The sequence below is a fragment of the Leopardus geoffroyi genome, chromosome A2 (genome assembly GCF_018350155.1).
Source record: "Leopardus geoffroyi isolate Oge1 chromosome A2, O.geoffroyi_Oge1_pat1.0, whole genome shotgun sequence".
NCBI classification, from domain to species: Eukaryota; Metazoa; Chordata; class Mammalia; order Carnivora; family Felidae; genus Leopardus; species Leopardus geoffroyi.
Window position 1 is genome coordinate 50,795,216 of NC_059331.1, and position 17,865 is coordinate 50,813,080.

Genomic DNA, 17,865 nt, shown 5'->3' on the forward strand with positions numbered 1-17,865 from the left:
CCTTGTCTGCCACCAACAGTGATGTGGCATGAGGATAAAAGCTGGAGAGGGGACTCAGAGCTCCTGGAGTTTTGTGCCTTCATGCCACAGATGGGCGAAATCAAGGGCCAGAGCCCAGCTAACTTGCACTGGTTGGCATTTCCCAAAGTGTGAGATGGGAACCACCTGTGTCAGCAAGACAGTTTTTCAGGTGTTCCAGATGTGTGGTTAACCCTTTCAATTCTCTGATTTATCAGGAGGGAAAACTCAGTTCGGTGCTCGCATGTCAGCAGGAAGGAGCCCTGTTGTTATCTTCATCTAACTTGCAGAACCCTTCTGTTTACACCACATTGTTTTTCATTCGCTAATGTCAACTATTATAACCTTCCAAAACAAATGCAGATAGGACTTTATATATATTTAAATAACTAAATTTATTTATTTAAGTAGCTTTGGGGAGTAGACTAGGAGCAAGCTCTGCCACTCCCCAGCTAGGTGACCTTGGGCTGGCCACCTGACCTCTCTGGGCCTCAGATCCCTCATCTGTAAAGTGGGGTGATGGCTCAGTCAGTTGGGCGTCCAACTTTTGATTTCAGCTCAGGTCATGATCTCATGATTCGTGGGTTTGGGCCCCACATTGGGCTCCATGCTGACAGTGCAGAGTCTGCTTAGGATCCTCTCTCTCTCTCTCTCTCAAAAACAAATAAAGTTAAGATAAAATGGGGTGGTAATACTATCACTACCTCAACGAGTTACGGTGAGGATGAAATGAATTAAGAGATGCAAAGCATTTAGCCCAGTACCCAGCACATGGCAAGCATCATATAAGAGTGGAGACTGATTATTAGGGATATGAAACAATCTCCAAGATATAACCACAAAACCAAGATGCAGAACTGTAGGTCCAGTTGTTACCACTTGTGTAAAAACAGGAGTGTGCAGGATACGTCCACACGCGTATGCTCTTTGATGAACCAAACATCTCTGTGAGAGGATACTGCTGAACTAGAAACAAGTAACCCAGGTTGTACGGAGTAAGGGGGACTCCGGCAACAGAGACACAATTCTCATCATGGAATTTTTACACTGCTTAAGCATTGCTTTTTACTGAGTGCATGTATTATCTATTTCTAAATTTAAATATTCAACAATTTTTTTCATGTTTATTTATTTTTGAGAGAGAAAGAGACAGGCAGACGGAGTGTGATCAGGGGAGGGGCAGAGAGGGAGGGAGACACAGAACTCCAAGCAGGCTCCAGGCTCTGAGCTGTCAGCACACAGCCCGATGTGGGGCTCGAACCCACGAACCACGAGATCATGACCTGAGCTGAGGTCAGACGCTTAACTGACTGAGCCACCCAGATGCCCCATTAAATATTCAACAATCTTTTAAAAGAGAAAGTCTCTCTGGCTGGAGTATGGAGTATGAATAATAGAGAGCAAGCCTCGGGGATGGGGGAGTGGTCAGCTGGTGATTGCTATTTTTCAGGCAAAACATTCTTAGGTCTCTGGCTGGCCCTGTGACAAGGGGGGAGGAGGGGAGAGGAAACACGCGGAAGTATACAAGAAAAATATTTATGCTTCATTCTTTCATAAAATACACGATTTAGCACTAGTGTTTGCCAGGCATTACGCTATGCTCTCTGCCACTCACTCTTCTCGGAACAATCCAGCGATGAGCTGGTAACATCCCCACAGTCTAGAGAGGGGCTGAGGCTCACAGGTTTTGACAACTGACAAGGCCTTGAACCCAGGCCATGCTGACTCTAAAACCTGGACTCTTCCCAATACACAAGGATGCTTTTCCACTAATTAATTAGGACACTGAGAGTTTTAAGTGAGTCAATTTGATGAAAAATATTAAATAAAGGAGACAGGGCCCAATGACACGATGGAACCATGGTAGTCACACCTGAATGACAACAGATGTGGAGATGTCGGTCTAGGAAGACTCAACGTGAGCCTGGGATGGAACTGGAGCCAGAACCCAGGCTTCTGGGCTCCTAGTGTCAGGCTGTCTCTACCTCCTGCATCCCTGAGGGTGGGCATCAGAAAGGAAATGCCCTTGCAAAAATTTGCCTGGGGGTCCCGAGTTGATTTCATATCCCTGAGCCCGGTGCAAAATCAAATCAAAGCCTGAACAACTGGAAAGTGGAGTCCATTCATTACTCCAATTAGTATCTACCTGTCACCAGCTGTGGCTAGGTGCGGGCACTCCACATCACCCTGAAACAAGTCTCAGGGGCCCCTCCTGCAGCCCTGCCTGGGAGAGTCTGGAGCACAGTGACAGGGCACAAAGAAAGGGCCATATGGGGGATGTTACAGTATTTGTCACTTCAAAAGACGACAGATACATTTCATGATCTAGGGCTGTATCGAAAATCTGAACATATTTTTAGCTAAATAATGAAAACAGTGGTTTTTTATTGTTGTTTGTTTTGTTTTTGCTTCTTCAGGAACCATTGGCACATAGGCCCACACTCTCAACTTCTGCCCTTTTCTCCTCCCAGGCCAACATATGATGATCGAGAGAGGTAGTAGATCAGACTGATGGGAGTTCAGGGAAAACGAGGGGAGGTAAGACAGGGTGTGTGTGTGTGTGTGTGTGTGTGTGTGTGTGCGCGCGCGCTCACACATGCACTTGTGCTTGCATACATGCTGGCATGTTTTAGAAAGGAGGGCACCTCAAGGTGATGAAGACTGGGCAGAGGGAAGGCTTTTTGAGTGAGTGAGTGAGTGAGTGAGTGAGTGAGTGAGTGAACAAACAAACAAATGAACAAAATGCCCAGGCCTGCAGTCTCCTCCACACCCCGGTCTCAGATGGAGACAAGCCTTTTCCCTAAAGTGGGTGATGGATGGCCTTAGCATTTATCTCTATCATCACTGTGCCCACTATTACTTCCTTAACATGTCACCTCCTCTAGAAAACATGAAAACAACTAAAGTGAGGCTTACTGGACAATGTTTTCTACATCATTTGTTCCTCAGTCACTGCTGTCATGACTCTGGGGCTGGGAAAGGAGGGGAATTCTAGTAACCAGGCATGGTAACTAGAAAGTGCTCAAAAGACATCCCTAATAATGAAGCATGAGATTTGGGGTCCACAGCGTCCTTAGCAGCTGGGTGGCTGCAGTGGGCTGTTTGCAAAGACGGCCACAACAGCCCCTTCCCTGGCTGCAGGGAGGCCCCTTTGCCTTGTGACTTCGCAAGTAACTCCCTCTAAGACGTGATGTTCACTCCTCCACACCTCAACCATGGACTTGGCTGCGTGACTTGCTTTGGCCAATAGCATATTTGCAAGTATGACACGAGCAGAGGCTTGAGAAGTGCTGGCACACTGGGTGTTTCCCACTTTGGGCTCTTTTTTAACTGGCCAGAAATCCAGAGCCGTATCAGCAGCCCTGGTTGAACTCAGCCCAAATTGCCAACCAACAAAATCATGAGTCACTGAGTTTTGACATCATTTGTTAGGTAGCCACTGAAAACTGCTACCAAGGCCTTAAGCAAGGTACTTCTTTGTGTCTCAGTTTCTTTACCTGTAGAACACGCTAATTAAATTATACATACAAAACACCTCATACTGTGTGACACACATCCCAAGCACATATTCCGTGGACACATTTGTTACTATCCTTGTTTTGACAATAAAGAAAATGAGGTCCAAGACGTTAATTGACCTGGCCAAGCTGGTAGGTGGTGCAGCAAGGGTTCAAACCCAGACCCGTCTGCAGTCTGCCTCCCCTGCCGAGAATTCCCTTTCTCCTCCCCTCTACCCCTCTGTTCTTTCATCCTACCCCTCCAGAGGCACCAAGCTCAAAACTCAGCCTTGATCACAGCAGCCCACCTGGAGCCATCTCTTTTCTGAACCTTCGATTTCTCTTGCATGTGCACACTCTCCCTCTCGTTTCTTCACTCAGTAAGTGTGCATCAATCACCTACTATGTGCACTCACTGCCACAGGCTCTGGGCACACTGTGGAGAGCACGGCACAGCCCCCACAGAGTTCATGGTCTGGGTGCCTCCCCCTCGGAGTCCACATATCCAGCAGATACCACACTCTGTTTCAGACTGCTGTATCACCAGTTCGTGTACTTTAGTCTTGCCTCCGTGCTCAGATTCGAAACTCATTGTAGGCAAAACCACTTTTGTTCATGTATTCATACATCCCTCCCTCCTCTGCTTCAGCAAGCACCCTGGGAACACTGGGGATACACAAGATACTTCAAAGATGAATTCTTCAAATGTTCACAGCCCACCGCCGTGCCTCATGCAGTACTGGGTAAACAGTAGGCAGCCCCAGGTGCTTGAATTTAAATGCTTTCGGGGCAACCACTGAAGACTCAGCATGCCGCCAATAAATGAGCTGGTGGTTGCTGCTGGCATTCTGAGGCTCTCATCCCTCCACGAGGGGCTGCAGGAGAGAACTGGGGAGGTGCTGCCCCTTCCTCCTCCACCAGCTCTGAGGCCATCGTCAGGCTGCCATGAACACAGGAAGCAGGGACTGACCTTCCTGCCTGGCCTGAACATCTGACACCAGCGGCGTTTCTGTCCAGCTGCCCTGCCCCGTGGCCAGCGAGGGCAAGTGCGCGCAGAGCGCCTGCTGGGTTCAGGGCACTGTGCTGGGCACCAGCACCGTCTTCCGAATCCCCGCCTGCTCTGTCCAGTTTACACCTGCCAGCCCTGTTGGTCACAGGCAAGACTGAGAGGTGAAGTGCCAGAGGCCATACAACTGGGTTCAAACAGAGTCTCTGGGCATTAAGTGCACCGTTACTGACCGAGTTCTGGCTCTAGGGAGATTGCACGCCAACTGGCGACACAGAGATAACATGACAGATTTTTTTTTCAACTGCCATAAGATTTCAAAGCCCAGAGGTAATAGCTTTCTAAAGGTGGAGTTTGGTCTGGGTTTGAAAAATGAGTATGACACACACAAGCAGAGAAGGAAAGAGGGCAGTTGTAAGCAGGGGGAGCTACAGGGTAAAGGGGTCAAGCGGGGCAGTATTTGGGGTGTGCAGAGGGTGTCAAGGAGAGGAGCCCGGCTGGAGCCCAGAGGAAAGGTTAGAAATCTGGGTGGGAGCGGCTCTGTGAGTGTGTGTGACGGGGGCGGGGTGGTCCCTGGGACTAGGACCCAGGTGTTGAAATACCATAGAGGAGAGTGATTCATTCAAAGAGGTTCCTGAGGAACATAAGAAGGACCTAGAGTGGGGAACGCTGGTCTAGAAAGTCCTCTACAGAATTCTGAATCGGGAAAGTCCCCATGTAACTGAGTGGGAGACTGAAGCCCAGAGAAGTGAATGCTTTGCCCAAAGTCCCATAGCTGGCTGGAGTCTGAGGCAGGACTTCCAACTTGAGGTCCAGGCTCTTGGGCAAAAGCTCTCGGCCCCTGAGGAGTCCACTACCTGCTGGCCGCATGGGATGTGAAGATAGAAAGATAATAACATCTAAGAGAGGGGTCTTCTCACAGCCTGCTATTCTTTCCCTTCCTTCCATATGATTTCAGCAGCAGAATCCCCACTTTTAATGAGAAACTTTATAAGGAACCCTGATATACTTAAAATACAACAGTTTTCATCTGTCCTGATTGTCTCTGGCAGTGAAGAGTCTCGAGCTCCATCTGCTGGGGCTACCTTGCCCTGTTTCCCCCAGGTTGTCTCTGGGGCTCACCACATTCTTCCATAAAGAAGCCCAGGGGCCCTCGAGGCACAATCAGTCAACTCGTGCATCATAACCTGGTGTGCCTGTGTTCCCCATTCACCGACTTGGATTCTAATACCCATTTCAAGTCCAGTCAGATCTCACCTCCACATCAGTAGCACGGTCAGTTCTAGGCCAAGTTGTACTGTTCCGAAATCATTCCTTGGAGATGACAAGGAATGATCACCCCCTTCAACTCATGTGACCCTCCGAACAGTGCTCCATGTTGCAGATGAGAATACGGAAGCCCAGATGAGCTACATACCTACCATCAATAGGCAGCAGGCGTCAACTTCAGCCTGTTGCACCTGACTCCAAACCCACATCCCTGCCTCAGGAGGTTTTATGTCCATGCTGTCCCCACCTTGACCTTGTGTATTCTGCTTTTACAGGTAACACACAGCAGATAGGTCATGCAAGTCTCTTGTGAACTTATACAAACTAAACATGCCCAGGGCCCCACCCCAGGTATATAGAATCAGAAGCCAGGGTTGCAAACCATTACAGCCCACCATGATGACTCCCAGTCATTGGGGCACAGACAGAGCAAAAATGCCCACAGTCATTCCAGGTCTCTGGTTTAGACTCCCTTTGGCTCCTGGTGCTGAAGAAAGAGGACCCGATTCCAAACAGAAGCAGAGCCTCAGCAGGACTTACTGTGTAGAGCTCATTGGTGACCTTCAGGAGCTCCTCATGCATCTGCAGACCAATCTCCTTGCTCTGGAATATGAAAGAACAAATGTCAGAGGGGGAGAAAGTCACTGGTTGCATTGACCAATTTCCTTTTCAACACAGAAAGGGCAGGAATACTTGGGATGGGGTGGGAATGGGTACAGAAACCAACATAAACTTCATTGATCTAGACTTGAATTCCTCAACTTGTGTCCATGACACAAATCCACGAGAGGGACCCTTTGCAAAAGGAATATTCCCTGGCCAAATAAGTTGAGGAACCTTCTACCTCCCTGAATTGGTGATTTACAGAGACGTCATCATGTTAAAGATTCTGAGAAGCCCACAGCCAATCAATCTGTTCATCTTTCTTTAATTCGGTGGGTCCTAAGCTGATGTGACCAGAGTCTGTGTCCCTGGCTCAATACTCATTAGCATCTCATGAGAGTGGGGTTCCACAGAACACAGTTTGAGAAATAATGATCTAGCATCTCAATTCATCATGAACAGTACAGGTTAACAGACTGGATGGAGCACAAGGCAAAAGATCAAGGTTGTTGCCTCCACTGCATCACTGATGGGCCATGTGGCCCTGGAGTCTTACTTACACATCTATAAATAAACTAGAGCATCACAAAGCTTGGTCTGGGGGTCACTGCTGAGTGCTATACTAAAAAAGGGGGCAGAGGCTTTTTGTAGGCAAATACACTTGGGAAAGCTAGTTGAACAAAGAGAGATAGGTTCTCTTATGCAGGACTTTTCAGAGGCTTTCACACCCTTATATGCACGGCTTTCTACAGAGAGCTGTAGTATACAGTTTAGACGACCTCAATCTTTTTTCGAGGTGACATACACATTTAGTATATTGAGAAATGCAGTTCAGAATACAATTCACAAATCATCTCCAGGTCTCACCCAGCCTGAAGAGTTTAGGATTCTCTGTTACTTAAGGTATCATCATCATCATCATCATCATCATTATTATTTTGGTTAATACTTTCCCTGTTTGCCTGGACTATCATGTGAAGTTTCCATGTTAAAAATGGGAGCCCTGAAAAATCAAAAACACAAGGAACAACAAGTGTTGGTAAGGGCGTGGAGAAAAAGGAACCCTCGTGCACTATTGGTGGGAATGCAAACTGGTGCAGCCACTGTAGAAAGCAGTATGGATGTTCCTCAAAAAATTAAAAATAGAAATACCATAATATTCAGTAATTTCACTATTGGGTATTTACCTAAATAAAATGAACACTAATTCTAAAAGATATATGCACCCTTATGTTTATTGCAGCATTATTTACAATAGTCAAGATATAGAAGCAGCCCAAGTACCCATCAATGAATGGATAAAGATACAGTGTATATATATATATGTAATGGAATATTATTCAGAATGAAACCTTGCCATTTGCAACAACATGGAGGAACCTAGAGGGTACAATGCTAAATTAAATAAGCCAGTCATATGGCTTATGAAACCATATGGTTTCACTCATGTGTGGAATTTAAGAAACAAAACAAAAAAAGACAACCCCCAAAATGGACTTTTAAATACAGGGAACAAATTGGTGGCTGCCAGAGGGGTGAGGGGTGGGAGGATGGGTGAAATAGGTGAAGGGGGGTGCAGTGCACCAGGGTGGCTCAGTCCATGAAGCGTCTGACCTCGGCTCAGGTCATGACCTCGTGGTTCGTGGGTTCAAGCCCCACATCAGGCTCTGTGCTGACAGCTCAGAGCCTGAAGCCTGCTTCAGATTCTGTGTCTCCATTGCTCTCTCTGCCCCTTACCCTCTCATGCTCTCACTGTCTCTCTCTCAAAAATAAATTAAAAAAAAAATTTTTTTTAATTTGAAGAAATAGGTGAAGGGGATTAAGAGTACACTTACAGTGATGTGCACTAATGTGTAGAATTGTTGAATCATTATTTTGTACACCTGACACTAATATAACACTGTATGTTAATTATACTTGAACTTAAAAAAAAAAAAAGAAAGAAAACAGGAGCCCTGATCTCTGCTGCCTGACAGCTGAGTCATCCTGCTCCCCCCTTTCAGCTCCCTCAGCTCAAGCATGACCAGCAAAAGATGGGCAGAGACCAGCCTTCCTCCCTTCCCCACTTAGGTCAGGAGCCCCCGCACTCAGCAGTGACAGAGGAAGAGTCAGGACCAGACATGATGACTTTCTAGGCTCCTTCTCCTCACCCCATAGTCCTTCTCTCAGCTTCCGGTACTGCAATTGCCAGAAAGCGCCCATCTGAAGGTAGCCCTTGCCTGCACAAGATCTCTTAAAAGAGAGCAAAAGCTTTACGCAGTCCAGAGATCTGCTTCGACCTCCCTGCAGCTCTGGTGGCTAAAGATAAGGGACCCAGTCCAAAACTATAGCGGAGCCTGAGCAGAACCTCCTGTGCAGAGCTCGCAGGGGAACCTTCAGTTGCATCCTGTGCATTTGCAGTGGTGCTCAATGAACCTAACCAGCTATGCTCATCTCCTATTCCTGATTCTCACAAGGAAGCACTCAGCCTGTGCCTCAGTTTCCCCTGTGGCCCCTCCCCCTGACTTTTGCCCCACTGCTGACTCTGGACTCTCTGACACTCTCCAGTGGCCTCCTCTCAGTCCTCAGTGTCACTAATCTCTCTGACACCCAAGACCCAGTTTCTTATGTATTTATTTTTATGATCTAACTTTTATGATAGGTAATAAATGCACATGGTTAAAGAAACTCTAACAGCCAGTAAAGTAAAAAGTTAAAAGGAAGTCTCCCAGGCTCCCAGAACCTCACCAGAGACACCTGCTATTAGAAGTTTCTTTTGGGGCACCTGGGTGGCTCAGCCAGTTAAGCATCCGACTTCAGCTCAGGTCATGATTTTGCAGTTCTTAGGTTTGAGCCCTGCATCTAGCTCCGTGCTGACAGCTCAGAGCCTGGAGCCTGCTGTGGATTCTATGTCTCCCTCTCTCTCTGCTCCTTCCTCCCCCCAAAAATAAATAAACATTAAAAAAAATTTTAAACCAGAAGTTTCTTTTGAGGGGCATGTGGGTGTTGGTTAAACATCCAACTCTTCATTTCGGCTCAGATCATGATCCCAGGGTGGTGGGATCAAGCCCTGTGTCAGGCTCTACACTGAGTGCGAAACCTGCTAAAGATTCTCCTTCTCCTTCTCTCTCTCTCTCTCTCTCTCTCTCTCTGCCCCTCTCCCCTGCTTGCACTCTATCTCTCCAAAATAATAATAATTTTAAAAAAGCAGTTTCTTTTGATACCTTCCAGAAACAGCTACAGATATACAAACATACATTTGGATAGTATATATTCTTTTTTTTTTTAACACAAATAGATGTATTCTATACACATCTTTTCATCTTGCTTTTTTCCACCCAACAGTATGTTTGAGATTTCTCCTTTGCAGCCATGCAGCTCCTGCATCCTCCTTTTTAAACAGCTTCTTGGGGTTCCATATACCAGATATGTCATAATTCATTAACCAACTCCATAGCAATGGATATTTAGGTTGTCTCCAGTCACTCTTAATATTTCAGACAATGATGTGGTGAACATCCTTGTACCCTGTCACTGAACACATGGGCAGAGACCCCTGTCAGATAAATTCCTAAGTCCTGCCTCTGAAACCCCCACCAGCCTTGCTTTCTCAAGCCCTGCCCCTGCCAGCTCCACACACACTCCTGCCTCCAGCTTCTGCTTCTCAGTGACCCGCAGCCATGTTACCATTTCTGTAGCAGTCCTCTCTCCCTGGCTCTGTCCTCAAATAGCTTGAGCCCAAGTTCAAAGACCTATAGCTTCAGCTGTTGCAGAACAATATGGTTTTAATGTCTCCTCATCATATCAAACTAAAATTATCCAAAATCAAATATGAAATTTCCACCATCTCCTTGAGTTGGTCAATGGGATAATATCTTCCCAAGCATGGCAATGGGAAACCTTGGAGTTATTCTTTTTTAATGTTTATTTATTTACTTTGAGACAGAGAGAAAGAGAATGCATGCACGTGCACAAGCAGGGGAGGGGCAGAGAAAGAGAGAATCCCAAGCAGGCTCTGCACTATCAGAGCAGAGCCTGACACAGGGTTCGAACTCATGAACCATGACATCATGACCTGAGCCGAAATCAAGAGTCAGATGCTTAACCAGGTGAGCCACCCAGGTGCCCCTGGAGTTAATTTTGAAAAAATTTGTTTATTTCTTCCCCTCCAATCCAATCTGTCACCGTGTCCTACCTTCAAGCTGCTCAATTTTATTCTCTGTAGCAGATAAGGCTGACTCCCTCCCCAACATCCATCCTCAACACCCTTTCTGCTTCCTAAAAGAGCCATGAATTTGGCTTTTTATTGATTCTTCCAGCTGAGTTCTTCCACGGAAGCTGACTCTGGATTCTGGTATGCACTATTAGCCCAGGGCTAAACATGTGACTTAACTGGATAGAACGGAAGGACAAAGATGGTTCAGGGAAGGTTTTAGCTCTTCTACTGAGGGCTCCAGCTGTTACCAGTAGGCATTTTAGGACCAGAAGAGGAAGAAACCTTGGGTAGCAGAGCAAAAGAAACCTGGCTCCTTCATGACCTCCTGAGAAACTGGTTCAACTGAACCCAGAGCCTGCCTCCAAGTGAACTTCCACTTCTGGGACTTTGCTGGTTAAGCCACTTTAAACTATGGTTTTCTTTTGCTTGCAGTCAAAGGCAACCTAAGTAACTAGGACCACAAGTCCCAGAACAAGCACATCATCACTGCAGGACCCAGATTTCTAAAACTGTGCCTTAACTAAGCCCCTAACTCTTGTCCCCAGTTCTGCATGCCTATGCCAGTATAATTTTGTATTTTATTCCCTCCAGAGCCTCCTCAATTAAAATCAAGACCCAGGTCTTTAGCTTAACTTATGAGGCTCTATATGATTAGCACAGGTCTGGTTCCACAGTAGAGAGGGCTGAATTTTGGAGCCAGGGACCAGGATTGGAAATGAGGCTTTAAGCCAGTTAACCTCTGGGCATCTCAGCTTCCCCATGTGTAAAATAAGCACCTGTTTCTGTCCTTCTTGGCACTTATTAAGGGAAGTGCAATGATCTTGCTTGCTTGTTTATGTGTCAATTTATTTACCATTTGTTTCCCCCACTTGAGTGTAAGCCCCATGAGCACAAAGAGATTTTCTCTCTGATGGTTGATGCTCAGATATCCTAGCTGCTGGGAGGGCTAGCAGCAGACAGCCCCCAGCCAGGAGCACTCTTCAGGGATGGCCTCAGTAGACAATGTGACCTTCCAAGGCCTGAAGGCCTGTGTCTGTCCAAAGATAGATGCATGGTGGGCATAGACGTCTGCCTCTCCCTCAATTGGGACAGCTCTGAAGGGCTGCTCCATCTCCAGAACTTTCCATAGAGCTGTCCAAGCCTTCTAGCAAGGCTGCCTTCAGCATGACTGCTCCCTCCCTTTCCTTCCCAATGTGTGGACCCCAAGATTGCTCCCTTGTCATTTTGCTAGATGCTAAATTCAGCTGTCTCAAAGTCTGCCTTCTGGGTTTCCCAATCTGCAATATCTTGCTTTCCCACTCCTGTGTCCCTACAATGCCACAGAGCCTGTCACATGGTGGGTGCTCATTACATATTTTGTTGAATGAATCTATGAATGAATGAAGTAAAAGTTCCTCTAGCCTTAGGGTTTTTACCTGTAAATGTAGGGCGATGTCATGAGTGTCCCAGAGTCCCTGTGAGGATACAAAGAGATGACACTTTGGGTAGCCACTTTGGGTGGCACCCTGCCAGGCATAGATGAAGAGCTTGGGAAACAGTAGCACAGGCTGAGTCGACACCCACTGGATGCCAGAGGCAAGGCTAGCAAGTCACCCAGAAAGGGAACGTAAAGTTGAATTTTTAATTAACTTTTCCCTTAAGAATCTCCCAGTTTGGTAGCGTCAAGGGTTAAGACAAATAATTCTAAGGCAGGAGGCAGAAAGGGCCATAAAGAGTGAAAGACGAAGTGATGCAGGATGAAGTGATGAAGAGGATGGGGGCGGGGGGGGGGGGAGTACCACCAGAGCCACCTCACTTTGCATGAATGGCCAGAGATGACATTCTAGGTCACAGCCTGAGTGAGGGCAAGAGACCAAGGACAAGGGAAAAGTGTGATTTGCAAAGAGAGGAGCATGGCAACAGAATTGCAGATAATAAGCTTGAAATGGAGGCTGGGCCAGATCGCTTAGAGTGGAACTGGGAGCCACAGGTTTCTGAGTGGGAGAGAGTGGTGACCAGAACTGTGCTTCAGGAGGATGAAGACACTGGCACGTGGAGGGTGGGTTGCATGGGGAGGGCTGGAAGGCTGCTTCTTGTGTTTTCTCAGTGGGACGGTAAGCCTCCAGATGGAACCTGCCCGAGTCTCTGCTTGTCTCCCCCTGGGCACCAAGCACTGTGCTGGCCCCAGAGCGAGCACTTGGCCAAGAGTTACTGAGCTGCGCAGAACTCAAAGACATTTTATTTTGCTAGGTTGGGAAGGGAAATATTCTCAACTACAGTTCCAGAAATGACTGAATGAGGAACCCAAACCAAACATTCCACCAGGAACAGGAGGCCAAAACCCTGATAATGTCTAACAGACCATCACACCCAGCCCTTGGGGACTCAAGTGGCAACGGATTTGCACTCATCCGCATTTCTAGCATGACTTTCATGCCTGCAGAGGTTGGGGGGTGGCAGGCTGCATCATGCACAGGGAGTGTACACAGTGTAGAGAACAATTATACCTGGTCAACAAGGGGCCAGCCACAGCAGCCATTGGCTCCTTGGGGTTGAAAGGGCAGAGCTCTGTTTCTCTCACCCAAATAAGTCTAAAAAATCAGGTGGCAGGTGTCTCCGGCCCTGCCTTTTTCCTCTGCCCACTGCTAATGCCAGCTAAACTCCCTTTCTGGCCACATAACTCTTTAAGGTGGGGGCGGCTTCTGGGGCACTGTAAGGTGGTTAACAGCATCCGCGGCCTCTAACCACCAGATGCCTATAGCGTTCCCCGCCCACACCCCAAGCTGTGACAAGAAAAATCATCTCAGACATGGCCAAATGTTCCCTGGGACACAAAACCGCCCCGGGTGAGAGCCACTGCCCCAGCTCAAGGGCTCCAAGCGGCCACTCATCTCCAGCCTGCAGACATGTTTTAGTTGGCCTTTCGGCATTTTCAAATATCTGACTTATTTCTCAGCATTTAAAAAATCAGGAAATTCCCCCTTAAAAGTCTTGACTTTCAGCTTCTCTTGAAAAAGTAGAGATCCAGCAATACTGAGTCCCTGCTTCAAGGATGGCTGCCCCTCTACATGAGGTTTGTGCTCTCCAGTTGGCCACAGTGTCCAGCACCTCCCTTTCCCTGCCCACGTCACCCACCTGGCCCATGGAGGCATCTGGGTTTAAGACCCGTCAGCCAGTGGGGGTCTCTCAGGGGGCAGCCATTGGAACTCCTGGCATTCATCAAGGTCGGCAATCCCAAACCTGCTAAGTTGGACCCTAGGAAAAAAACCCTTCTTAACAAATGCCCTGTTCATATCCTAACACTTGAAAGCCACTGAAGAGTCTGGCTCCCAAGACCCAACCTCCTGGCTCCCCCGTGGACCCTAACATCATTGCGTGCTGTGGATTCTCAGAGCCCCCCATACCCACACTCTTGCCTGAACTACCTCCACTTGTATGTCTATGGCCAACTCCTCACCTAGTTTCAGCTCAATCTACACGAGCACTTGCAAAACACTTACTAGATACCAGCCTCACCTAGGCGCCAAAGACACAGAGCTCAGTGAGACATGGTTCCTGATTTCTCAACTGCAGCTAGTGTTTATGAAGTATTTTTCATTTGCTGAATACTGTCCAAAGCCACTTCCATACACTATCTAATAAAACCTTTAAGGTAGGTACTATTGTGCCCACTTGACAGATGAGGGCTGGAGGCTCAGAAGGGTTGAGCGACTTGCTCTAGGCTGCATAGCTAGGAAATGGCAGAGCCAGGGTTCTGCTTTTGGTTGGTCTGATTCCAAAGACGGCACTTGTCATGTCTTTCTGTGGTCTGTTTCCAGAGGGCCTAGCATGAGATGCAGGCACACAGATGAAAGAAGCCATTGCAATGCTGTAACAGCAATGAGTCCAGGCCACAGAGGAGGTACGAAGGAGGGTGTGCCCTCTGGCAGGACACCACGTGCCTGTCCAATATACTTTCTCACCACCTGTGCAGGAATCTGCATCCCTGGCCCCTTGCCCCCACTTGCGGGCAGGCCTACTTCTCCCTTAGCCTGGTCCTTCTTGGCCCGCCTGCCCTGTTAGAAACAAATCAGCCATTAGTATCCAAAATCTATAAAGAACTCACCAAACTCCATACCCAAAAAACAAATAATCCAGTGAAGAAATGGGCAGAAGACATGAATAGACACTTCTCTAAAGAAGACATCCAGATGGTCAACAGGCACATGAGAAGATGCTCAACATCACTCCTCATCAGGAAAATACAGATCAAAACCATACTGAGATATCACCTCACGGTCAGAGTGGCTAAAATGAACAAATAAGGAGACTGTAGATGCTGGAGAGGATGTGGAGAAATGGGAACCCTCTTGCACCATTAGTGGGAATGCAAACTGGTGCAGCCGCTCTGGAAAACAGTGTGGAGGCTCCTCAAAAAATTAAAAATAGAACTACCCTATGACCCAGCAATAGCACTGCTAGGAATTTACCCAAGGGATACAGGAGTACTGATGCATAGGGGCACTTGTACCCCAATGTTTATAGCAGCACTTTCAACAATAGCCAAATTATGGAAAGAGCCTAAATGCCCATCAATTGATGAATGGATAAAGAAGATGTGGTTTATATATACAATGGAATACTACTTGGCAATGAGAAAGAATGAAACCTGGCCATTTGTAGCAACGTGGATGGAACTGGAGAGTGTGATGCTAAGTGAAATAAGTCAGGCAGAGAAAGACAGATATCATATGTTTTCACTCATATGTGGATCCTGAGAAACTTAACAGAAGACCATGGGGGAGTGGAAGGGGGAAAAAAAAGTTACAGAGAGGGAAGGAGGCAAACCATAAGACTCTTCAATACTGAGAACAAACTGAGGGCTGATGGGGGGGGGGGTGGGTGGAGAGGGGAAAGTGGGTGATGGGCATTGAAGAGGGCACCTGTTGGGATGAGCACTGGGTGTTGTATGGAAACCAATTTGACAATAAATTATATATATATATACACACACACATACATATATACATATATATATTATATATATATATATATATATATACACACACACAAAATATATACAATATATATACAAAAGAAACAAATCATCCATGATGACCACCTCTCACTTCTCCCTTCCTTCTTCTTCTTCTAACAGGAGATGAGACATGGTGGGACCGACCCCTGCTTGCAAAGCCATACAAGATGGTCCATCAGTCATGGGACCCAGTTTGACCAGAGTGCTTGTCTCTAGTGATTGGGTTAGAAAGAGAAACATATTCCAGGCGGAGCCAATGAGAATCTTCCCTGGGAGCTTTCTAACAACCATACTCTCAGATCCTCTCTCCTCTGGGGTTGCTAAGCTAGGATATCAGGAATCTTGGGCTGCCTGCAGTCATCTTGTCCATCACAAGGAGAGTCCAGGCCTTGATAACAGCATCTGCATCCTGGATCTAGTGAAGCCTAAACAAGACTTCTATCCAGACCTTCTCAGTTATTGGACCCAATAAATTGTCATTTTCGCTGATGTGAAAAATACTGATGTAATCTGTGCTTATGTTGGTCTGAATGTACCAGAATGACCACAGAGCAAGACAGTCTTCTGAAACCCTCCACCAGGCACAAGCTTTCAAACAGTTCCTACAAAAGGAACAATTTCCAACCAATCAAAGCATAAGCTCCTTAAAGGCTGGGACTTCCTGTAGTTCTGATCACAAAGACTTGCATATAGAAGGAGCTCTATAATTGCCTGTCTATGAGCTACCTAATACACAGAAGCAATAGGAAACCAGAAAGCAGTAAAAAGTGGCCATCTTTGAATCTTCCCCGCCCCGAAAAAAACCCATGCATTCATGTCAACATGGGACCAGCTGGCAAAATTTTTTTTGACACAACAGTTCCTGAGTGAAATCAATTTTCTTTGCTCTGAAAATCTTGCCATGGGTGATTGATTTAGTTTTCTTTTAAAGTTTTTTTTTTTTTTTGAGAGAGAGAGAGAGAGAGAGAGAGCAAATGAGGGAGGGGCAGAGAGAAAGGGAGACAGAATCCCAAGCATGTTCCATGCTGTCAGCACAGAACCTAATGTGGGACTCGAAATTACAAACCGTGAGATCATACCCTGAGCCGAAATCAAGAGTTGGCACTTAACCATCTGAGCCACCCAGGCGCCCCTGATTTAGTTTTCAGTGCAAGGCTAATTGAACTTTTAGGGGGAAGCCCTCAAAAATTATTACCATAGGTCCCGGGCCTTCATGAGCTGTATTTGAAAGGTTCTGTTTTTAAAGGGCAAACTAACAGGTGGGTCATTTCCAGTGCTAATATCACCCTTCGTGCCTAGAAAAATAAAATCATCCTAAAATGTTGGGTTTTAATGACAAGTCTCCCTCCACTTCTCTGAAGGAGACCATTAGAAACAATCCTCGAGAAAACATTAAAGCAGAGAGGGAGGTGGAGGCCGCCTCAACTCTCAGCTATCCTCTAGGGCCTCTCTTGTAGCACCTTGTCAGGTGCTACAGCAGCAAAGGCTCGTCTCCCTCTGCTCGACTAGATGTTCTCATGTTGGGTTACCTTTGGGGACAGTTCATGGCTTTCCTAGTTCTGGGGTTCCAAGCAAACAATAGGAAACAAATTAAACAAAACAAAAGTTTTGGCTCTTTTAGCTGTAAATCCCACATTGTTTCCACGCTCCTGCTTGTTTTCTAAGCAATAACAAAACTTGAGACCCACAGATGTTCCCTATTTAAATACATGATATATGTACCACTGGCCATCTCCCAGAGCAATTGTGCATTTATTTCCCAAGCAAAGGCTTAAAAGACGTGTCTCAGAGGAATGGGGCTTCTCCAGTTTGTCCTGGAAGGTGAGCTTATCCCTGGAAACAGCAGTTTAGACAGCTAGTTGGCTGTTTCTCTTAGCTGTGTCCTCACTTGCCAGTAAGTGGGCTGTGGGCATTCTGCCATGTCACAGCCCCTTGTCCCCAAACAACAGCCATAGCCTAGTCTCTCCCCCACCTTCCATCCGGACCCTTGTTACTCTTCCCCTCTCCCCTATCATCTTCCTGTCCCTGCTCCTGGACACCTCCCTGCTTTTCCTCCCCTTCCCAAACTAGTCTATGTCTCCTGTTGCTGCAGCTCCAAATGTTGTCATCTGCATGTTTGTGTAAGAAGCTGGAATGCACACTTGAGCCCTGAACTCTTCCCCCTGTTGCTTGAGCCAGGATACCAGATTGCAGGAAGCAGGAAGGCCCCGGGATCGCTCATCAGAGGTTCTTGGCAGCAGTGGGCCCCACCGATGCATGCCCAGGAGCTCAGCAATGTCAC

At 46.9% G+C, this 17,865-nt stretch overlaps 1 protein-coding gene across 8 annotated transcripts in view; it reads right to left on the bottom strand.

Moving 5' to 3' along the window:
* Window positions 1–17,865, bottom strand: part of SRGAP3 (SLIT-ROBO Rho GTPase activating protein 3) — a 261,324-nt gene that overhangs the window by 85,319 nt on the left and 158,140 nt on the right. For 7 of the 8 annotated variants that reach the window (XM_045493636.1, XM_045493635.1, XM_045493640.1 and 4 more), the window contains exon 4: window positions 6,331–6,393. In XM_045493636.1, coding sequence (XP_045349592.1) covers window positions 6,331–6,393 — 63 coding nt within the window. Of the gene's footprint in view, window positions 1–6,330; window positions 6,394–10,638; window positions 10,644–13,881; window positions 13,887–17,865 lie in introns of those variants that run through there. The other variant, XM_045493641.1, reaches the window with a different exon arrangement.